Consider the following 21,251-nt stretch of genomic DNA (forward strand, 5'->3'; position numbering starts at 1 on the left):
CGGAGGGAGGGGCGGGGCCCGGAGGGAGGGGCGCGGCCCGGGGAGGGGCGGGGCCCGGAGGGAGGGGCGGGGCCCGGAGGGAGGGGCGGGGCCCGGAGGGAGGGGCGGGGCCCGGAGGGAGGCCCAGAACTCCAATCTTCTTACAGAAACCCGCGAAAACACAAGCAACAAGGAGGAAACGAAAACAGTGGAGGACCCAGGCCCAGGACTTGCCTGTAGGTCTAGGCCCGAGGCAAGGGAGCAGGCAGGGCCTGCAGCCTGGGCTCTCCGCGGTGAGGGAGGGCGACGCCCCCGCAGCATCTCTGGGTGCCTTTCTGCCTTGTTAGTTAGTGCTTTAAGACAGGAAGCAACTTCTTTTAGTTTTTGTGCTTTTCCCCACTTAAAGCACGAGTATTTCTCAGATCATTTGATGATTTCTTGGTTGAGTTACTTTATTCATCGTAAAGATTAGTGCTATGGGTTTTCAGAACACCGAATGTATATTTTATTTATTTTTTAAGTAGGCTGCATGCCCAGCCTGGAGCCCATCGTGGGGCTTGAACTCATGACCCTGGGATCAGGACCTGAGTTGAGATTAACAGTCCGATGCCTAACCGACTGAGCCACCCAGGTATCCCCGAATGTGTACTTCAGAAAAACCTGTGTGCGTCTTCAGAATCCACTCCATGGAGTCACACGTTGAGATTATGAAGACATCTGACAAAAGGGTCGGGGACAGGGAAGGGCCTGCAGGTGGGCAGGTGGGGGAAGGGAACCCTGCGGCTGGGAGGTCGGGGTGGGCAGGGCTGCGTGGACACCTGACTGCCAGGTGCCTCTGGCCGCTCCCTAGCAGAGGGGCTCTGGCTACAGCGACCCCTCCTGGTGCTGGTGGCGCTGGAGCTCCCCCTCAGGCCTCCTTCCCCCACAGCTTAACCTCAGGACCCCGGGGCAGGAGGGACGCCAAACTTGTTCTTGCCCAGGGCCAAAGACAGGAGTGTGCCCAGATCAAGCTAAGACCCAAGCTGGGGCATCTCCAGGGTAGAGCAGCCTGTCGCTTCTGCACCCGAGGCTGGAAGCCCAGGCCCCAGGCGCCGACGGGGCAGGGAAGGGAGAGGTTCTTTGAGGTCAAATGTTTTAGATTTCTTCCCCCGCCTTTTTTTTTTAAAGACTTTTTTTTCTTTTTTTTGTTAAAGATTTTACTTATTCACTTGACAGAGATCACAAGTAGGCAGAGAGGCAGGCAGAGACGGGGGGGGGGGAACCAGGCTCCCCGCTGAGCAGAGAGCCCGATGTGGGGCTCCATCCCAGGACCCTGAGATCATGACCTGAGCTGAAGGCAGAGGCTTAACCCACTGAGCCACCCAGGCACCCCAAAGATTTTTTATTTTTTTGAGAGAGGGAGAGAGAGGAAGAGAGAGAGCATAAGCCAGGGGAGAGGCAGGGGGAGAAGCAGCTCCCCGCTGGGCAGGAGTCCATCCCAGGAACCTGAGATCCTGACCTAAGCTGAGGGCAGACACTTAATCACTGAGCCACCCAGGCGTCCCTGAGATTTTCCCATTTTTGACCAGAGAATCTGGTGGGGCTGGGGGGGGGGGCAGTCGGGGAGCTGAGACAGCTGTGGGAGGCTGAGGTGGGTGGGGGTCAGCCCGGGTCACACCCTCTCCTCCCGCCCCTCCCTCCTCCCTCCTCTGCGCCGCAGAAGCTGGCCTCTGGGGCAGAAGGGCTGAGCGGGTCTCCTGGGCCAGAGGCAGGGACGGGGGCCTGCTTCTGTCAGCCCCGCTGCATGGTTCATGGGCACGGGCATGTCAACTGGATGGAGTTGGGACACGTGGGGCTCCACTCCTGAGGGGAGGTTTCGGGTGCTGGTGGCCTCAGAGTGGGCAGGACTCCTGGGGTCGGCTCTGGGTTTTAGGCCTGTCCATCACCCTCCTCACAGGCCCTCCGTCCGCCCGTTCAGAACCAGCTCTCCTGGGGAGGGAAGGAGGGATGAGAGCCGAGTCAGAATGTGTGGGCACACTCAGGTCACGTGTGCTCACATGCATGCAGACACACCCGCTGGGCCCCTCGTCTTAGGTGTCCCGGAAGGAGCCAAAAGTCCAGCCTCTGTACTGCCCCAGGGGGTCCTGGGACAAATGAGTGCTTTGGGGACCCAGGGGGCCTGACCGGGAGGGAGGCACCTGCCGCAGCCAGCTGGGGTCCTCTGAGGGAGGGGCGTGTGCTCTCTCTGGGCCCAAGGTGCCCCCCACCCCCACCAGCCCACAGACTAGGTGCAGGGCCTCAGACCTGGGGTCCTTAGCACTTCTGGGGGAAGTAGCGCAGGGGGCCTGTGCCTTTGGTGCAGGCTAACACGCCAAGCACCAGGAAGAGGAGGCCGACAATGATGCTGCTGACCACGAGGACTACCGTGAGCGGGTCTCCGGCCTCTGGCGGGCATGGCGTCTCTGGGCCTGTGGGAAGTGGGGGCAGGGGGACACTTGTTCACCTATGAGGAGCCACTGCCTGCCTTGAGCGCACCCTTGAGGGTGACATCACCCCCATGGGCCGGGAGCAGGGGGCAGGGTGTGCAGGCTGGACAGGGGTGCCGGCATGGAGGATGGGGACAGCCCAGGGGAACCTGGGCGTAGGGTAAGAATACCTACCACAGGGATTTGCAAAGAGCAGACGTCCTCTCTCCTTCAGGTCTTGGGACACTGCCCCTGACACAGCCCCCCAGGCCCAGGAATCAGATGAGAGGAGGGTACCAGGAGTCCCCGAAGGGCTCACTGGGTCCCTTCCCCGGGCTTGGCCAGGCCGGGGCACCATTCTCAGGCACATTCTCAGCCACCGCACAGCCCAGGGAGACTGTGATTGGAACCGGTGGGGCGGGCACTGCCTGTGGGTCTGAGCAGTGTCCCGGAGGGGATGCGGGACAGGGAGCGCTCCTCCAAGTAGAGGGGAAGTGAGGAACCACTCACGTGAGGGCAGTGGAAGGGGGAGGGCAGGTGGCGGGGGCATGGGTGTGGACTGGTCGGAGGGCAGGCCCGGGTCTGGGGGGGACCGCTGGACCCTTCAGGTGGACAAGGTGGACAGGGCAAGGCTGGGGAAGTGGGACCAGCTCGGGGGGGAGTGGAGGCATCATGGGGCATCTGGGTGAGAGCGGGGAGGTGGGCCCTCTGGGGGCAGACGAAGCTCTGCAGGGGCTGCTGTGGATCCCCCCCCCACACCGAGCTGGTGAGAGGGAGGAGGTCTGGGGCAGAGCGGGAGAGGCACACGGCCTCGCCTCCTCCCTGGACAGGGCAGCCCCCGCCTGACCCCCTTGTGGCGCAGGTCCTTGGAGGAGCGGAGGCTGGTCTCGTTTCATTCTGCTCTGTCGGAACCCAGGCCTGCGTTCTCTGGGCCCCATCCCGGGGCCCCGGGCACTTCTGGGGGGGAAAGAACGGCTCCCCCGCCCCTCCCAAATACGAAAAGCCCCTGGGGTGGGGTGGGCTGGGGGGACAAAGATGCCGCCCTCACCTGAAACGTTCAGTGTGGTGACTCCGATATTTCTCTGCAGACCCTGCAGGTGCCACTTGTAGCATCCGGCCTGGGAGTCGCTGGCGTTGTCGATCACCAGCTGGGCCACGCCTCCCTGCACCCAGAGCCGCCACCCTTCCCGGCAGAAGCACCCCGGGGACTGCACGCGGAAGAGCGGCTGGACACTGGCCCCGGGGGTGCCCAGGGCGACGGCCACGCTGAGGAAGGGGTTGGAGATGTTGCAGCCCATCACGGCGCGCTCCCCTCGGGGCACGGACACCACTCCTTCGGTGCAGGTGGGGTTGTCCCATTCTGTGTGCAGGGGACGGGTCACACACGGGTCATGGCGGGGCCTCAGGACGCTCACTGACCGCCCTCCCTGGGGTCGAGGGAGGGACGGTGGTGAGGCGAGGGTCCCAGGGACGCCCAGGCCCAGCTCAGGGTGCTGGAGGACGCGGGGAGCTCCGTACCCACCCATCGGACAGATCAGCACGTGTGCCCCAAGCGGGAAAACAACACCGAAATAAAAGCGGGGAGGCTGTGTGTGTGCGTGCGGGTGTGTCCCCACGCGCAGCTCGTGTGGCGTGTCACCAGGCCCGGGCACATCCGTCAGAACTCCCCTCCTTGCAGGCGGGTTCTGGGGAAGGGGCGCGCGCACTCTGTGCACTCACGGGAGTGTTGTGCAGTCGTGGCCAGACCCGCAGCCGCCTCACCGTCCCCGGGCTCCCGGGCCGGGCATGCACACCCAGCTCCACAAGGAAGGTTCCCCGCTCCTGCAGGACACCGCCACCGCCACTGTCAGAAGCCACGAGCGCGGCCCCAACCTCTGGCTGCCTTGCTGGCCGTGGAACCCGCCCCACCATCTTGGGAGGCCGAGTCCTGGAACAGTCGCCCGTCGCCAGCCTCACCGCACAGTCTGAGCGAGCTCTGACCGACAGGGACCCAGAGCCCCGGCACACGGCAGTCGGGGCCTCGCGCAACATGAGCCGGCCCCCCCGGTCCTGCTGTGGCACTTTCCACCGGGGCCCAGGCCCAGGTGCACAGATGCCAGACAGCGGCACGAGCTCTGGGCACGCCGTGTGCTGCACGAGACCACAGTTCACCAAGTCCTCACAGCGTGGCAGGTGCCACATGTGGCCACGTGCCCGGGGCCTTGGGAGCCCACAGCAGAGGGTGCGTGAGGTGGAAATTCTGCAGGGCAGGCACAAGCCTGAGCAAACCCGGAGTGCTGGGACCGTGGGCCCCTCCCAGGCCGCAGTCCCGTGTCTGCACGTCGTGCAGCTGGCCAGGGCGGCTCAGCCAGTGGGCACGGGCCAGCAGGCACCAGAGTGGTGGGGGGGGCTCGATTCGGGGAGGCCGTGGGAGCCGGCAGGAAACTGCCCGGGTTCCAGAAGGCGGCTACAGTGCGGCCGGTCAAAGCTCCGTGGACGTAGACCTCCACCTGCGTGTCCGCAGCAGGGGCCCGACCCGGTCTCCCCGCTGTTCCCCTCAGCAGCTGGGGAGTTTGTCCCGAGGAAGGGTTTTAAAATGCCTTCTCTGCAGATGTGGTCTATAGAGGAAAGGGACACGACGCAGCCATCAGAAAGAGTGAAATCTTGCCATTTGCAAGTGCTCAGTGAGTAAGTCAGTCAGAGAAAGACAATTATCGTATGATTTCCCTGATACGAGGAATTTGAGAAACAAGACAGAGCAGGAAAGGGGAAGGGAGGGAAAAACAAAACAAGATGAAATCAGAGGGAGATAAACCGTAAGAGACCCTTAGCCACAGGAAACAGACCGAGGGTGGCTGGGGGGCCAGGGGCTGGGGGGCCGGGGGCACTGGGTGACGGGCACTAAGGAGGACACGGGATGCGATGAGCACCGGGTGTTGTGAGCAACTGATGCGTCACTGACCCCGGAAACTAATAGTTCACCCTGGGTTAATTAATTGAATTTAAATAGAAATATAAAATAAAATGCCTTCTCTGCATCTTTACAAAATTGTCAAAGTGTTGCATGAACACACACCTGGCAGAGAAATTCAGACAACTCTGAGGCACCCCCGTCCCACCTACAGAGAGGCTGCCGGGCGGGGTCCCCAGGCCAGACAGAGCCCTCCGCACTGGTTGCCGGCACCGTCACCACGCCCACGAGGGGGGCTGACTTGGGCTGTCAGAGTCCGGCAGAGCCGGAACCGGGAGGGGACGGGCAGGACTGCCGTCATCTGTCCAGTGCCTGGTAGCCCCGGGCCTCTGCGGCTCACAGGTTTCCTGCCAATCCTGGGGGCACTCCACCCCAACCGCACCCAGGAACAGCCGGGGTGGTCACAGATGCTCCCTCCGCCTGTGATTTCTTCCACCGGGATGAGGTGCCCTGGGGTCCGGTATCTACTCTGCCCTCCCCTGGAGCCGCAGGACGGAGCGCGCCCCAAGAGTCTGCATGTCTAACGAGCTCCCAGGTGATGCTGGAGCCACTGGCCCAAGGAGGGATCGGGGACCAAAGCAGAGGCAGAGAACCCTCCGACTGCCGCCCTTCCTCTGGCCACAGCTCTTGTCACTAACGGGCCCGACCCTCTTTCCCATGGAAACTGGACACGCTCCTAGCCGTCCCCATATGCGTTCTGATGGTCATCACTGGGTGCTGGAGCGGGTACCTCCTGTCTGCCATCCGTGGGAGGACTTGGCTTATCCCACTGTGACCCAGGAGTGCTGGGCCAGCCCCTCTCAAGGTCACGGTCATTACCTGGGGCCTGGTTCCCACTGGACCTGATGTGGATCTGCTCCTCCCACCCCTGCCTCCCCCTCCCCCACCCCTTGCTGGGCCACCAGCAGACAGGGAGGCATCCTGAGACTTACTTCCATTCTGAGTACTCAGGGAGGTGACCAGGAGGACGATCCACAGCAGCTGGGGAACTGAGAGGGGGAATGTCAGGGTCAGCATGGCCAGGAGGACAGGGAGGCCTCAGGGGTCTTGTGTCCTCTTCATTGGTTCTTGGGACACTCCCTGGAGGAAGGAAAGCCACAGGATCAGAAGTCTCCGGGCTGCAGCCTGGCCAGGAGCGGGTAGCAGTCCCGAGCTCCTCCCTGACCAGCTGTGCCCGGAGGCCAGAGCCCCCACTAGGCCTCTTCTCCTGCACCTTCTCTGTACCTTTATAATGTGCGCGACGCTGGTCACTGACAGACAAACAAGAAACACGGACAAGCCAGGAGGGACGTCACCGGGAGAGAGCCCTGCTGACAGCACCATAGTGACGATAAAATGTGCAAAACTGGCCTGAATTGTGTTCCTGTGGACACGGGTCATGCCCGCTCGGATCTGACCCCATTCCTAGACTGCCTTGGATACCCCTGCCCTCCCCGCCCTCGCCCTTTCCTGGGCTGGGGGCACCTGCTTCCTTCGAGACGCCCTTAGGGGACGGGCTCTTCTCAACCAAAGGAGCCCTCCTGTGGGACTCACAGGGCAGCCTTCCGTCCCCTTTCACGCAAGCGCCCCCACGGGCTTCTGCTACCCTCTTGACCTTGGTTAATATGACATTTTTTTCTGATTAAATTATTTAAAGGTATTTTATTTTATATATTTATTTTTAAGATTTTGTTTTTAAATCAACTCTGCACCCAGTGTGGGGCTCGAACTCACAGCCCCGAGACCGAGTCTCGCCTCCTGGCCGTTGAGCCGGCCGGTCGCCCTTATTTAAAAGTATTTTAAAATTGCTTGCCAGATCATTTCTTGACCTTTAGATTAAAAAAATAACAATAATAGACTTTTTGTTTTGTCTTTGGGCAGTTTTAGATTTACGGGAAAATTGGGCAGAAAGTGCAGAGTCGACACGTGGGAGCGCTGTGGTGGCACCCGCGTCGCTCGTCGCACCCGCCGCGGCACGCGCGTCACGGTTCGTGAGCCGGCACACACGCGGCCGATGCCCGAAGTCCGGCTCACTCGTGTGTCGAACGGAAGGGCCGTCTGGACAAATGCGTAATGGGTTGCATCCCTCATCATGTCCCTGACAGAGCTGTCCCCAAACCCTGTGCCCCAGCTGCTCACCCCTTCTCCGGGCCCCTGGCAACCCCTGGTCTTCCTCGTGTCTCCGCAGCTGTGCCTGAATTCAGCTGTTTGGGGGGAATGGGGCACCAGGGCCAGGAGCACTGGGAACTTCGAACTTAATGGCCTCCAGACACTTGGGGCCATTGGTGACCAGGCCCAGTCCTGACCCCAGTAAGGGCAGTTGGGCCGGGAGGAATGATCCCAGCCCCACCAGGGCCACAGAGCACCCCCTTCCGTGCTGCTGCGCGTAGCTCCCCAGACCCCCGGGGGCCTGAGCAGGCAGGCGTGTCCTCCCACCTTGACCCCACCAGCCAACCCCAGGGTTCATGGCGGGTCTCCTGGTGTGGTCTTCTGTGAAAACACGCTGATCTGGGGGCCTTGGGGCAGCGAGAGAAGGCCTGCCCTGCCCTGCACAACCACTAAGAAAGGAAAACGGCCGGATCCAGCTTTTGAAAGAAACATCTAATCTGAGGTGGGAAGAGTTTCAACAATGTTAAGTGCAAACCACTTGCTGGGCTCCTGGCCTCCAGCCCAAGGGGCTCTGGCTAGGCGGCCACACTCCTGGGGAGTGGGCTCAGGGCTGGCCTGAGCTGGCTGGTCCTCCACGGAGACGGGTAAGGAGGGACAGACAGAAGGATGGGGATTCGGCCAGGCTGATGGATGGAGGCTTTCCTTCTCTCTCAGTCCACACGGGGCTCTGGGCTCCCAGGGGCGAGCACCTGTGCTGAGCCAAGTGGCCCGTGTGTGAGTGTGTGCCCCCTCTCCCAGGGTCACAGACCCTGGGTCCCCGCGGCTGACGGTTTTGGCTGATGTGCTGTACGTGCCTGGCACCCTAGGAAGCTACTCGTCGCGTCCCCACCCACTATACCGGGGGCCCGTGCTGCCGCCGCCTTCTCAAAGTCTGCCTGCGTTTCTGGGGTAGAGCGTCGCCTCCTTACGGGGCTGTAAGACTCGTGTTTTAGAGAAACAAACTGCCACCCGCAAGGCAAACGTGCTCCTGCTCCAACATTTCTCCTTGGACTGTTTCTGGAGCAACAAGACTCTACATGTTTACGTCGTCCGTGTTTTCTTTGAAAGTCACGGTTTTGTTAAGTGAAGTGTTACTTGTTTGCTGTTCTCAGGTGTCCTCTTCCAGAGACCTCCCAGACCGTGGGGGATCCACGGGCACCGAACTGGATCTCCACGTGCGAATCACGAATCCCCTCAAGGCCATTTTGCAAGCGTCACGTGACAGGGTCCACGCTTTCTTCCAAGAAAGTGGGCGGCGCCCAAGACATCCCACGCGCGGCACCCCTGTCCCGTCCATCCCGCCGCTAACCGTGGGCGACTCGCCCGGGACGCCGCCACTCCCAACGTAGCCTTGTCAGCTGTGTTCACCCCGGGAAGGCGGGCTCGCCCCTCTGCTGTTTATCTTTCCCTACAGGTTTGTTTCCCCACGAGAATATTATTAGTGTAACCAAAATCAATTTTCTTCTTCAAACCAGAACTTGCTGATGAGGGGTGTCGGCCCCGGTCCCGCCAGAATGAATCCACTCTGGATAACACAGAAGACGCGGCCGTTTCACAGCTGGAGGCGATCCCGCGGCAGCCGTGCCGGTTTCGATGCCTATCAGCCACCGCCAAGATCAGGCACGCACAGCTCATTCCCATTAAATGCCGCTTATGTGGATGGAAGGTTCTAGGAAGAGGAACCGAAACTTTCTGTGCTGGGTCTTTTCCTGCCACCTCAGATAGGATCTGCTCTGCTGTTCCCAAACATTATTACAAAATAACGTCGCTTAAATTAGAAGACACAGGTTTTTTTTCTTTCTTTCACACCCGACAGAAATCTTCTGAAATGGGAAAACACACAATCGTGCCCCTTGGCCCCAGGCACCCTTGCTGATCCCGGTGGTCTCTCCTGGGCCCGCGGCCAGAGCCCTCTGTGCCAGCTTGAGGGAGAGCTCTGTGCGGGCACCGGCCTCCCCGAGTCGGGCCGTGGGTCACCACGCGAGCTGAGCGCCAGCCCCGTCTGTGGCGTCTGGCCTCGGCCCGGCCGTGGAAGAAACCCTAGGTAGGCCCCGCGATAGTTCTGTCCTCCTGCCTCGGGGACAGTCCGCAGGGGCCTCTGGAGTTCCCTCGAGTCCTTGCTGAGCTTCCCAGGGTCGCCCCCCTGAGATGGGGGCCAGAGCTTCCCCCGACGCGGTCTCCTCTCGGGCGTCGGTGCACCTTTCTCTTCCCTGCTGCCCCTGGCCAAGCTCAGCGCCGCCTCGGGTGCCCACGCTTCCCCGGCACTGCGATGGGGGCCAGGCTCCCGGACCCCGTGCCACCCACGCGCACGGCGGGTGCTCAGCCCCAGGGACCTGAGCCACCTCCCCGCCTCCCCGCCTCCCCTCCTCTGGTCCTCCCTTGGACGGGGCAACACAGAGAGCTGGTCACCGCCGTGAAGGTGTGTGCACGTCACACGTGCTGACCTGACCGGTGGGACCTGGAGAGGGTGTGGTGTGCGAACCAGCAAAAGGAAAGTGAAAGGCAGGCAGCCTCGCCTCTGTCCCAGGAGGCAGCTGGTGCGGGAGATACTGGCCGTCCTCATCCAGGGCACGGCCCCCTGGAGGAGATGGGTCGTCGGGTGCCCCGAGCCCCAGGCGGTCCTGGCCTGGTCACCTCTGCTCTCAAGTTTTCATCTGCCTGCTGAGGGAAGCATACCAGCGGGGGCCGCCCCGCCAGCCTCCCCAGTCCCGCCAGCCTCACGGCCCCGCCAGCCTCCCCAGTCCCGCCAGCCTCACGGCCCCGCCAGCCTCCCCAGCCCCGCCAGCCTCCCCAGTCCCGCCAGCCTCACGGGCTCCACCAGCCTCTGCAGTTTCTAACACACCATGCATCCCCCAACCCTAACAATTACTTTACATTGACTAATTTTTAAAATCTTATTATCTACTCTGACCTCACCTTAAGAAATACACATCTATGGGGTGCCTGGGTGGCTCAGTGGGTTAAGCCTCTGCCTTCGGCTCAGGTCATGATCTCAGGGTCCCGGGATCGAGCCCCGCATTGGGCTCTCTGCTCAGAGGGGAGCCTGCTTCTCCCTCTCTCTCTGCCTGCCTCTCTGCCTACTTGTGATCTGTGTCTGCCAAATAAATTAATTAATTAAAAAAAAGAAATACGCATCTACAGCAATGGTTAGATGTGCTGTTTCTATGTATGTTTTTCTTTTTTAAGATTTTATTTATTTACTTGTCAGAGAGAGTGAGAGAGAGAGAGCGAGGGAGCACAGGCAGACAGAGAGGCCGACAGAGGCAGAGGGAGAAGCAGGTCCCCCGCCAAGCAGGGAGCCCGAGGTGGGACTCGATCCCAGGCCGCTGGGATCATGACCTGAGCCGAAGACAGTCGCCCAACCAACTGAGCCAACCCAGGCGTCCCTCTATGTATGTTTTTCTAATGGGCACTGAACTGTCTACACAACAAACCAGGAAGTGTCCCGGACTTCCTACCACCACCGGCGTCTTCCCGTAGCCCCTGGCCAGCTTCTGCTGTGTCCTCCAAGGCAGGCCGGATGTTGTGCCCACTGAGGGCATGGGCCCCGGGATGGGCACTGGCTGGGGCTACAGGCTTCTCTTCACACTGCCCAAAGCCCTCCGCCTCCTCTGAACCTTCCTCCAGGCTCTGATGGCCCTCCCCTCACTCACAGCCTCTCTCCGCCACTCTCCACACTTTCCTTATGTTGGGAGAGGTCCCGCCTCTTGGTGGGATCCCCTGGTTCCACACTTAGGATAAGGGACTACCTGGGTTGCACCCCTTTTCACTTCCAAACTTGCCCACCTTGGGCTGGTGTCACGCCCTCCATCAAAGTCCCTGTGGCACTGGGTGGCAGTCAGTAGAGCATGCAACTCAATCTCAGGGCCCTCAGTTCAAGACCCACATTGGGTGTGGAGCCGATTAAAAAAAAAAAGTTAAAAAGAAAAAGAACTGGACCAGAGATGGGAGATCCGGACCAGAGATGGGGGATCCGGACCAGAGATGGGGGATCCGGACTAGAGTTAGAGATGGGGGATCCAGACTAGAGATGGGGGATCCGGACCAGAGATGGGGGATCCAGACTAGAGTTAGAGATGGGGGACCCAGACTAGAGATGGGGGATCCAGACTAGAGATGGGGGATCTGGACCAGAGATGGGGGATCTGGACTAGAGATTGGGGGATCTGGACCAGAGATGGGGGATCTGGACTAGAGATGGGGGATCTGGACTAGAGATGGGGGATCCGGACCAGAGATGGGGGATCCGGACTAGAGTTAGAGATGGGGGATCCAGACTAGAGATGGGGGATCCAGACTAGAGATGGGGGATCTGGACCAGAGATGGGGGATCTGGACTAGAGATTGGGGGATCTGGACCAGAGATGGGGGATCTGGACTAGAGATGGGGGATCTGGACTAGAGATTGGGGGATCCGGACCAGAGTTAGAGATGGGGGATCCGGACCAGAGATGGGGGATCCGGACCAGAGATGGGGGATCCGGACTAGAGTTAGAGATGGGGGATCCAGACTAGAGATGGGGGATCCGGACCAGAGATGGGGGATCCAGACTAGAGTTAGAGATGGGGGATCCAGACTAGAGATGGGGGATCCGGACCAGAGATGGGGGATCCGGACTAGAGTTAGAGATGGGGGATCCAGACTAGAGATGGGGGATCCGGACCAGAGATGGGGATCCAGACTAGAGATGGGGGATCCGGACCAGAGATGGGGGATCCGGACTAGAGTTAGAGATGGGGGATCCAGACTAGAGATGGGGGATCCAGACTAGAGATGGGGGATCTGGACCAGAGATGGGGGATCTGGACTAGAGATTGGGGGATCTGGACCAGAGATGGGGGATCTGGACTAGAGATGGGGGATCCGGACTAGAGATTGGGGGATCCGGACCAGAGATGGGGGATCCGGACCAGAGATGGGGGATCCGGACTAGAGTTAGAGATGGGGGATCCAGACTAGAGATGGGGGATCCGGACTAGAGTTAGAGATGGGGGATCCAGACTAGAGATGGGGGATCTGGACCAGAGATGGGGGATCTGGACTAGAGATTGGGGGATCTGGACCAGAGATGGGGGATCTGGACTAGAGATGGGGGATCTGGACTAGAGATTGGGGGATCCGGACCAGAGTTAGAGATGGGGGATCCGGACCAGAGATGGGGGATCCGGACCAGAGATGGGGGATCCGGACTAGAGTTAGAGATGGGGGATCCAGACTAGAGATGGGGGATCCAGACTAGAGATGGGGGATCTGGACCAGAGATGGGGGATCTGGACTAGAGATGGGGGATCTGGACTAGAGATTGGGGGATCCGGACCAGAGTTAGAGATGGGGGATCCAGACTAGAGATGGGGGATCCGGACCAGAGATGGGGGATCCGGACCAGAGATGGGGGATCCAGACTAGAATTAGAGATGGGGGATCCGGACCAGAGATGGGGGATCTGGACTAGAGTTAGAGATGGGGGATCTGGACCAGAGATGGGGGATCCAGACTAGAGATGGGGGATCCGGACTAGAGACTGGGGGATCCGGACCAGAGATGGGGGATCCAGACTAGAGTTAGAGATGGGGGATCCAGACTAGAGTTAGAGATGGGGGATCTGGACTACAGACTGGGGGATCCAGACTAGAGATGGGGGATCCGGACCAGAGATGGGGGATCCAGACTAGAGATGGGGGATCTGGACTAGAGATTGGGGGATCCGGACCAGAGATTGGGGGATCCGGACCAGAGTTAGAGATGGGGGATCCAGACTAGAGTTAGAGATGGGGGATCTGGACTACAGACTGGGGGATCCGGACCAGAGATGGGGGATCCGGACTAGAGTTAGAGATGGGGGATCCGGACTAGAGATGGGGGATCCGGACCAGAGATGGGGGATCCGGACCAGAGACTGGGAAGCTTCCAATGTCCTCTTGCACATCCTGCCACCCTGAGCCCTTGGGGACTCCCACAGCTGTCCTGGACACCACCTGGCTTTTACCACTGACTAGTGGTCCTCCTTTTGGATCAGAGCATGGACCTCCGCCGGGCAGGTGGCATGGGTGCCAATGCTGAACCCCGGGCTTATCTATGAGGACATTCCCTGGCTCAGCTTGTCCGCCTTGGAACAGTCCAGAGACCAGAGGGCAGGGCAGGGAGCCAGGCGGGATTCCCCCTCACAGTTCACGGCGCTGTTCTGGCTCTCCTGGTACTCCTGCTCCCAGGTCTGGGGAATCCCATCTTTATTGGCAGGCCCGGAGGTTGTGTGAGTCCCATTCGGATGTGGTTCCGGGGACTTTGCACTCTTGACCATGAATCACAGGAGGCCACTCTCGGGGCACAGAGCCAAAGGCAGCAGAGGTCCCACAGAATGCAGTTTCTGTCTCCTGGTGTGCTGGCTCCGCCCGTTCATTTGTCTTGTGAGGAACAGAACCCAGTCCGGGCCATCTCTGGGAGGCAGCCCTTACCCAGTATGAGAGCTGGACCCCCGGCCAGCAAAGCTCATTGCTGGGGAGGCCAGCTGGGCCTCCAGACCTCGGTGCCTGGGTCCTGGAGGCCCCTGAGGGTGGCTGCCGGTACCGAGCCACGCTCTTCCCTCCCAGCGGTGGCTGTGTCCACCTGCCCCCAGCCCTGGCTGACCTGACCCCCCATGGCTGTTTGGCGTCAGATTCAAGCGCAGCCACGGACAGCTGTTGGGCTGTTCTGGGGAATCTGCTTGGAGAAAATTCACTCTGGTGACACAGGCTCCTCTCTGGGCTTGCCAGGCACAGTACAGACACCCAGGTACGTGCGAGGAGCAGATCTGTAGCCCACGTTCCATGCAGGATTGGGGACATACGTGTGTGTGAAGAATGACTCATTTACCGAAATAAAGTGTCTTTTAATTGTGGCGGCTTCACTCCCCCTGCCTGAACTGTCTCACTTCCCAACACAGCAAAGGAGAGGAAAACCAGAGGGAGGGAGACTGGGACGTGATAGGGAAAGGGACAGGTGAGAAGATAGCAGCTTGGCGTGGAGCAGGAGGGCAGGCGGCCGGCGCGAGCTGCAGGGGAACAAACGAGGTGCAGGCTTCGCCCCGGTGAGCGCCCCGGGACGCGTCTGCCTGCCGGGGAGGGAGCGATACAGCCGGCATTTGTGGGTCCCCGACCAAGGGCGACTCACGGGTTCTGGAGCTATCCACACGTGGGAGTCAGTGATAGTGAGGAGGGGACAGAAGGGTGGCTGAGCACAAAGCAGAAGCTGAGCCCTGCAGCCTTCCCCCACTCCCACTCCTGGGTGGGACATATGTGACATTCTTTAGGGGTCTCCCAGCCATCTTAATGTTCGCACCCTGCTAAGAAGGGAATAGCAACCTGGGCAAGGCAAGGCCTCCAGTACCGCAGCCCGTAGGTCTTTAGCGTATGAAAGTTCTACTGAAACCTCCCTTTTTCCTTATCTCCCCTAACCCCATAACATGCCACCCCTCACACCCCTGGGGCAGCAGCTTTTCCTGCCCACGGGTCCGGTCCCCGGGCTTTAACAAACCATCATTCTGCACCAAAGACGTCTCAAGAATTCGTTCTTGGTGGTCGGCTCCGGACCTCACCCGACTGAACCTCACCCATATTCTAAAACTCAACATGATCTGGAAAGTGCGTGTCCGGGTTTGGGAAAAGGGAAAGCTGAGGGAGGGGGCCGGGTGCTCCCGCAGCCCCGAAGGGAGGCCACTCTCTCCCCTGCGGCCCGGGAGCACGAACCTGTGCACGAGGTCCAGCGGGCCGAGCCTCTCACCAGCGCTGCGACCGTGCACCTCCAGGAGACAGGTGCGGCCCGCAAGGGCTCTGGACCCCCAGCTTGAGCAGGAGTAGGGGAAGTGCCCCAGCCAGGGTGGGGCTGCCCCCGTCATGGGGTCATGGGCCCTGCTGGGAGGGGTCCCCCACTGGGCAGTAAATCCTCCAGGCCTGGGGACTGGGCGCACACACACTTCCTGTCTCCCAAGCCGCCTGCTCCAAGAACCCTCTTTCCCACTATCAGCCCCGGGAGCCTCCTCCCCTGGGCCCTGGGGCCAAAAGCACATCTTCCCCCACCCTCACTGTCACAGTCCCGGGGGACAGGCGAGCCTCCCGGGGGCTTGGGCTCCTCTACCCACAGGCCCAGCCCGGAAAGTGGTTTCCGTGCCGCAGCTCATTAACCAGCCGCAGGTGATGCACGAAGTCGCTGCCAAACCAAATGCCAAGGGAAGCATGGGAAGGGGCAGCTCCTCTCCCGGCTCGCAGGCACGGGGTCCCTTTCCGGTCGGGGAAGTCTCCGGCGACTCACTTCTCTTTTATGGGGGTGTGAGAGCGACTGTGCGCGTATCCTGGGTGTGAGTCCACGAAAGTGAGTGTGAGTCTGCGGGACCCCGAGATGCGACCTCCCTGCCCTCTCAGGAGCGGGCCCTGCGGGGAGGCAGGTCCCCAGTGCGACCTGCGGCCTCTGTCCCTTTTCCTCCCCAGCCGCGCGCGCCGTCTGCCCGCGGTCCCCTGGCGCACGGACTCCGGCGGGGCCCTCGGGGCCGCGCGTCTGCGGGTGCGGGTCAGCGCAGCGCCCCAGGGGCTCCATCTCCGCTCGCGGAGCCCTCGGACCGCGCAAGCCCCCGCCACGCCGCGGGCGGTCGTGCGTCCCCCGCGTCCCCACCCCTGCGCGCTCACCTGCGCCCGGGCTCCGCGCGCCGCTGCTCCAGGCGCCGCAGCCGCCGCCGTTTGTGCGCCGAGGCGGAGCGGACTGTCTGGCGCTCGGGCGGGGCGGGGCCGGGCCGGGGCGGGGGCGGGGCGGGGGCGGGGCGGGGCCGGGGCGGGGGCGGGGCGGGGCGGGGCGGGGGCGGCGGGAGCGAGGCCCCCGGACCGCGCGCGGCTCGTGCCGCCGGGAAGGAAACCCCGAGTTCGGGGAAGTCTGGAGTCCTGGGAACCGCCCTGGGTTCACAGAAGAGGTTCACGACTTTCTTGGTAGTTCTCCGCCGTGTCTTTGTTTAAAACACTCCACTCGCGTGGGGCACGGGTGCGGTGCGTGAACGATGAGTCTTGACCACTGAAAAAAGAAAATTACGTAAAGAAATAAAAATAAAAACACTTCATTAGACGTTCCTCCTAAAGAAAACAGGGAAACAGCAGGGGCGTTCTTCCAGGAAAGCGCCAGATGCTCCTTTGGGGTGGGTGGGGTGGCGTCCCCGCAGGGACCGGGGGACCCTGCGGTCCTCGTCGGCGTGTGCACGCTCGCGTGGGGCCAGCCGTGTCCGCTCAGACCCCACAGGAGCGTGGGAAGGCCCGGAGTTGTCTCGCGCGCGGGCGGGCGCCCCACGACGTCGAGGTGGGCCTGGGCTGCGGGCAGGAGTGAGCGGGGGCGGCCCGCGCGGGGAGAAGGTCAGACTCTCCAGAAGGCGGCCCTCCTCCCAGCTTGTCCCCACGGAGGGTCCTGCGTGGGCGAGGGGACCCGTCCCCGAGGCGCACCTGTATGAGGTCAGAACCAAAGAGCAGCTTTGGGTGTGAGGGTTTGCGCATCGCTCACGTACACGCGGGGTTCTTACAAACATCACCAAGAAGAAACTTTCTCCTTGAGTCTTCGGAGACGCAGCACGGAGGCGCGTGGGGAGGTTTGGCTGCTGTCCAGGTGTTTGTTCTTGGCGCGGTCCTGGGCCTGGGCCCCGCTTCGATTAGTTCAGACCCAGAGTGGGAGCCTTTCCTGCCCTCACTGCCGCTCCCCAGCCACCAGCCCACTTGTCCTCACGGAGGGGCAGCGGGAGGATCTGGCCTGCAGGCAGGGAGATGTTCCAAAGGAGGAACACTTGTCTGGTGGGCAGAGAAGGCCCAGAGCTGGTCATGCTCCCAGGACGATGGCACTTCCCTGGGGGTGCAGAGGCTGGAAGCCCCTGCCCCCACCCAGAGCCCAACAAAGCTCTTGAGGGAGGCCCCACAAATGATCACCCAGCCTGCCCCAGGCCTCTGTGCCTCCCCGAACCGAGCCCCCCAGGCACTGCCCCTGGGCCGGAAGGAGGGGCTCATCCCTGAGGCCACTTCCCAAGTCAGCCCTTCCTCCCCATCACATCCAGCATTGTCCAGGGTCCCTCGGCTCAGCAGGGGCTCCTGGGCAGCAGCTGGTGGCCACCAAGACCCTGAGGCACAGGGCTCTTCAGGTGGGAGTGTAGGAGGGTCCCACAGTGTGAGGGACCTTGAGCGTGAGCTGAGGGCTGAGACTGTTTTATCTCTGTGCGCAGGTAAAACACCTTGAATCCTGAAAGTGAAACAAGTTTGTTTATTTTGGATCGTGCAGAAACCTTATGAAACCACTTAAATGTTCCAGGAAGGAACAATGAGAGGTGCCCGTGTGTCTCATGGAGACTCCTTTCTCCAGAGGACACGCTTGTGGACACCTCCTCGTAACTTTCTAGAAATGTTCTGTGTGTGTACAAACACGTACATACCCATGTGTGTATCCTTCCCATTTCTTTTTTTTTTTTTTAATCTATTTATTTCTTTATTTTTCAAACAGGCTCCATGCCCAGCGCGGAGCCCAATGCCGGGCTTGAATCATGACCCTGAGATCACGACCTGAGCTGAGATCAAGAGTCCGACACCCAACGGACTGAGCCCCACAGGCGCTCCTGGACCCTTTCCACTTTCCTACAGTCCTGGGATCTGGTCTGCGGACAGGTGCTCGGCTCCTTCCAAAGTGGCCTTTGGAACTGTCCCGTTTTTCCCTCTCTGCAGGCTGCCCCGTCCCCTGCCTTTCCTTGGATCATAGCTTCTGCTGCATCACATGATGTGTGGGGTTTCGCTTTCTTTCTTTGGGTTTCTGGAATTTGTGGTTTCAGTTGTGATTTCCTATCAGACTGAAAGTGCTGGTCAGCAGCATGTTCTCACACTCCCCACAGCTGTCCGGTCACTTTTTTGTTCCCAGCGGGCGACCCCATTCTAACTTCATTCATCGTCTGGTTCCCCTTCTCCGAACCTCGCAGCGGTTTTGGGCATGGCTCAACCGATCGACACTTGGGAACGCCTCGTGTGTCCTGAGATGTACACACGTTCCCTGGCTGTGCCCCTCCTGCCAAGGGGGTCAGTGGGGAAGTGTGCTCGCTTCCGTACTTGCCGATTTTGACCGGCTTGAACTGTCGGTAATCGAGAGGGGTGGGCTGGAATCCCTCAGTGTGATGGGGGCTTGTTGATTTCCCTGGAGCCCTAGCGATCTTCGGTGGTATACTTGGAAGCAATTTTATTAGACGCAGATTCTAAACTGGTGTGTGTTCTTGCTGAGTTGAGCCTTTATCGTTAGTGACCCTCCGCACCTTGACCGTCCAACTCATTTCCGGCTGTGTCGTCTGCTGTCAGTACAGCAACAACAGCTTCCTTTCCTTAGAATATTCCTGATCCTTTTCCAGATTTTCCCTTCCAGCCGCTGTGTGTCTACAAGCATTAGGTGCATCTCTGGTAGGTGGACATCACCTCACCATTTTTTTTTTTAAAGACTTTACTTATTCATTTGACTGAGGGAAGCAGGGGGAGCAGGGGAGGGAGAGGGAGAAGCAGGCTCCCCGCTGAGCAGGGGACCCAGCGCGGGGCTCGATCCCAGGACCCTGGATCATGACCTGAGCCGAAGGCAGACGCCTCACTGACTGAGCCACCCAGGCACCCCTCATTTGTTGGTGTTTCAACTGCTCTGCTCCCACAGAGTTGGAACTGCTGCTCCCCTGGCAGACGTTTGTGGAGGGCCGAGCAGCGTCAGCCCAGGGAGACTTGCCTTAACCCTAACCCCAACCCCAGGAAGTCCCACGGGACCGGCATCTGGGATCAGACAGCGCGGGAATTTCCAAACATGGAGCAGAGGCAGCTTTCACTCTGGCGCCCGCCTCGCCCTGCCCCTGAGTCTGTCCCAGCGCTCCAGGCACACCCGGGCACTGGCACGAGGGGCCCCCACACCTGTACCCTGTCCTCTCCCTTCAGCGGCCGGCCTCCGATTCCTAGAATTACCCCAGAATTAGGACACTTCCCTGGGAAGACTCTAACCCCAACCCAACCAGAGGGCAGGCCAGGGCCAGTGTCCCCAAGGTCCTCGGGCCAGGATGAGGGACAGCGGCTCCTTTGGACCCAAAGGCCTTCTCGGGAGCCCCTCCCCCCCATGAGCCCTGTGGGAAGAGGGAGGTTGCGAGAGGTATCTCCGGATGAGCAGTTCGCACAAAGGGAAACGCCTTAGCTGGGGACCACGGAGACAGACCTTCTCCAGGGGCTGCTTGGAGGGGGGCCTCAGGGATGCCACAGTTTGGGTAGGGGGCTGGAGACTTCTCCAGAGACCTGCTGGGCATGACCCAGAGAGGCACCTCTTGGACCACCCGAGGGGCCCAATAGCGGCTGCAAGAACGTCACACAGACTATCTAGTGTGGACCCCAAGGGGCTGCTCGGAAGCCAGGGCGTGTCCGGTGATGGCGTCTGGGGTCGGCAGCTCCTGGCGGCCACACCCAGGTGGGACAGACAGCACCTGATCCCATTTCATTTCAGTCTATTTATTTATTCATTCGTGTGTGAGAGAGAAAGAGAGCAGGAGTGGGAGGAGGGGCAGAGGCAGAGGGAGGAGGAGAGGAAGAATGTCCAGCAGACACCCCACCGAGCGCAGAGCCCGTCATGGGGCTCAATCCTACGACCCTGAGATCATGACCTGAGTCTAAATCAAGAGTCAGACACTCAATACACAGCGCCACCCGGGCGCCCTGGTCCAATTTCATTTTGAAAACACACAAACATAAAAATAAATAAATAAACAAACACTCAAAGGTGTATTTCCTGAAAAGCTAGACAGGCGTGAAATGTTACCAGAAATTAACTGAGTCAGGGAACTGTGGGTTTTTGCAGTTTCTTGTACTTTTTCTTTGTCCTCCAGAATTTCTGCCGTGGACATGTACTTCAGTAATCTGGGAGGACCACGTTCTTTAAGAATAAACTGCAATTTGGGGCGCCTGGGTGGGTGGCTCAATGGGTTAAAGCCTCTGCCTTCGGCTCAGGTCATGATCTCAGGGTCCTGGGATCGAGCCCCACATCGGGCTCTCTGCTCGCCAGGGAGCCTGCTTCCTCCTCTCTCTCTGCCTGCCTCTCTGCCTACTTGTGATCTCTGTCTGATAAATAAATAAAATCTTAAAAATAAAAAGAACAAACTGCAATTTTTATTACATCAGAGAGAGAGGTGCATTGACTGCGGAGAAGGAGAGCAGGGGGGGCCCTCGGGCTGACTGGGTGGTCTGTGGGTGGTGGGGACAGGCTGGGATGGCCCTGGGCTGAGTGCACATGCGGGATCCTTGAAGGCCATCCTGACTTCCAGCCTGTCTCAGGGGAGGGCCGGGGGCCCTGGCCTGCAGCACGGCCTCTCCTGGCTGAGGCCGTCTGGACAGGGTGGGGGTTGAGGCCGTCCTGGACCCGGGTGACTCTGGGTGGGCTTGACACCCTCCCCCCAGAGGCTTACTCAGCCTTGAATAGGAGGTGAATGCCATGGAGGTTGCTGGGGGTGGGGAGGTCGCAAATTGGGGAAAGGATTTGGCTACCTAGGGCTGAGCAGAGGAACCCTCAGCTCCAGGACATTTTAGGAACAAAGGAGCACCTCCTGGCCCTCCCCTTTCTGTCCATCCCACAGAAGGGTTATTTTGCATTTGACCTCTGACCTCCCCTCCTGGCCCACAGCTGGACCAAACAGGCCTGGGGTTGAGACTGACCGGGTGGCTGTCCGGAACAGGGAGTGCTCCCCAAGGCCAGATGGTCAGAAGGGGCCCGG

The 21,251-nt window shown here is 60.4% G+C and overlaps 1 protein-coding gene and 1 long non-coding RNA gene across 2 annotated transcripts; one reads left to right on the top strand and one right to left on the bottom strand.

The window, feature by feature from the left end:
- The first annotated feature begins 143 nt into the window (after positions 1-143).
- Positions 144-5,406, top strand: LOC308356521. Its single transcript, XR_013968113.1, has 4 exons — positions 144-215; positions 501-610; positions 3,512-3,767; positions 4,251-5,406. It is a non-coding gene; the product is annotated as an uncharacterized lncRNA (long non-coding RNA).
- Positions 1,169-16,225, bottom strand: SECTM1 (secreted and transmembrane 1). Its single transcript, XM_080825554.1, has 7 exons — positions 16,156-16,225; positions 6,306-6,453; positions 4,143-4,244; positions 3,472-3,783; positions 2,619-2,675; positions 2,263-2,426; positions 1,169-1,947 (listed from the first exon to the last, which is right to left on the bottom strand). Exons 2-6 carry the CDS (start codon positions 6,388-6,390, stop codon positions 2,272-2,274), a joined length of 711 nt encoding a protein of 236 aa, XP_080681680.1. The 5' UTR covers positions 6,391-6,453; positions 16,156-16,225; the 3' UTR covers positions 1,169-1,947; positions 2,263-2,271.
- Positions 16,226-21,251: the final 5,026 nt, after the last annotated feature.

Source organism: Martes martes, assembly GCF_963455335.1.
Source record: "Martes martes genome assembly, chromosome: 16".
NCBI classification, from domain to species: Eukaryota; Metazoa; Chordata; class Mammalia; order Carnivora; family Mustelidae; genus Martes; species Martes martes.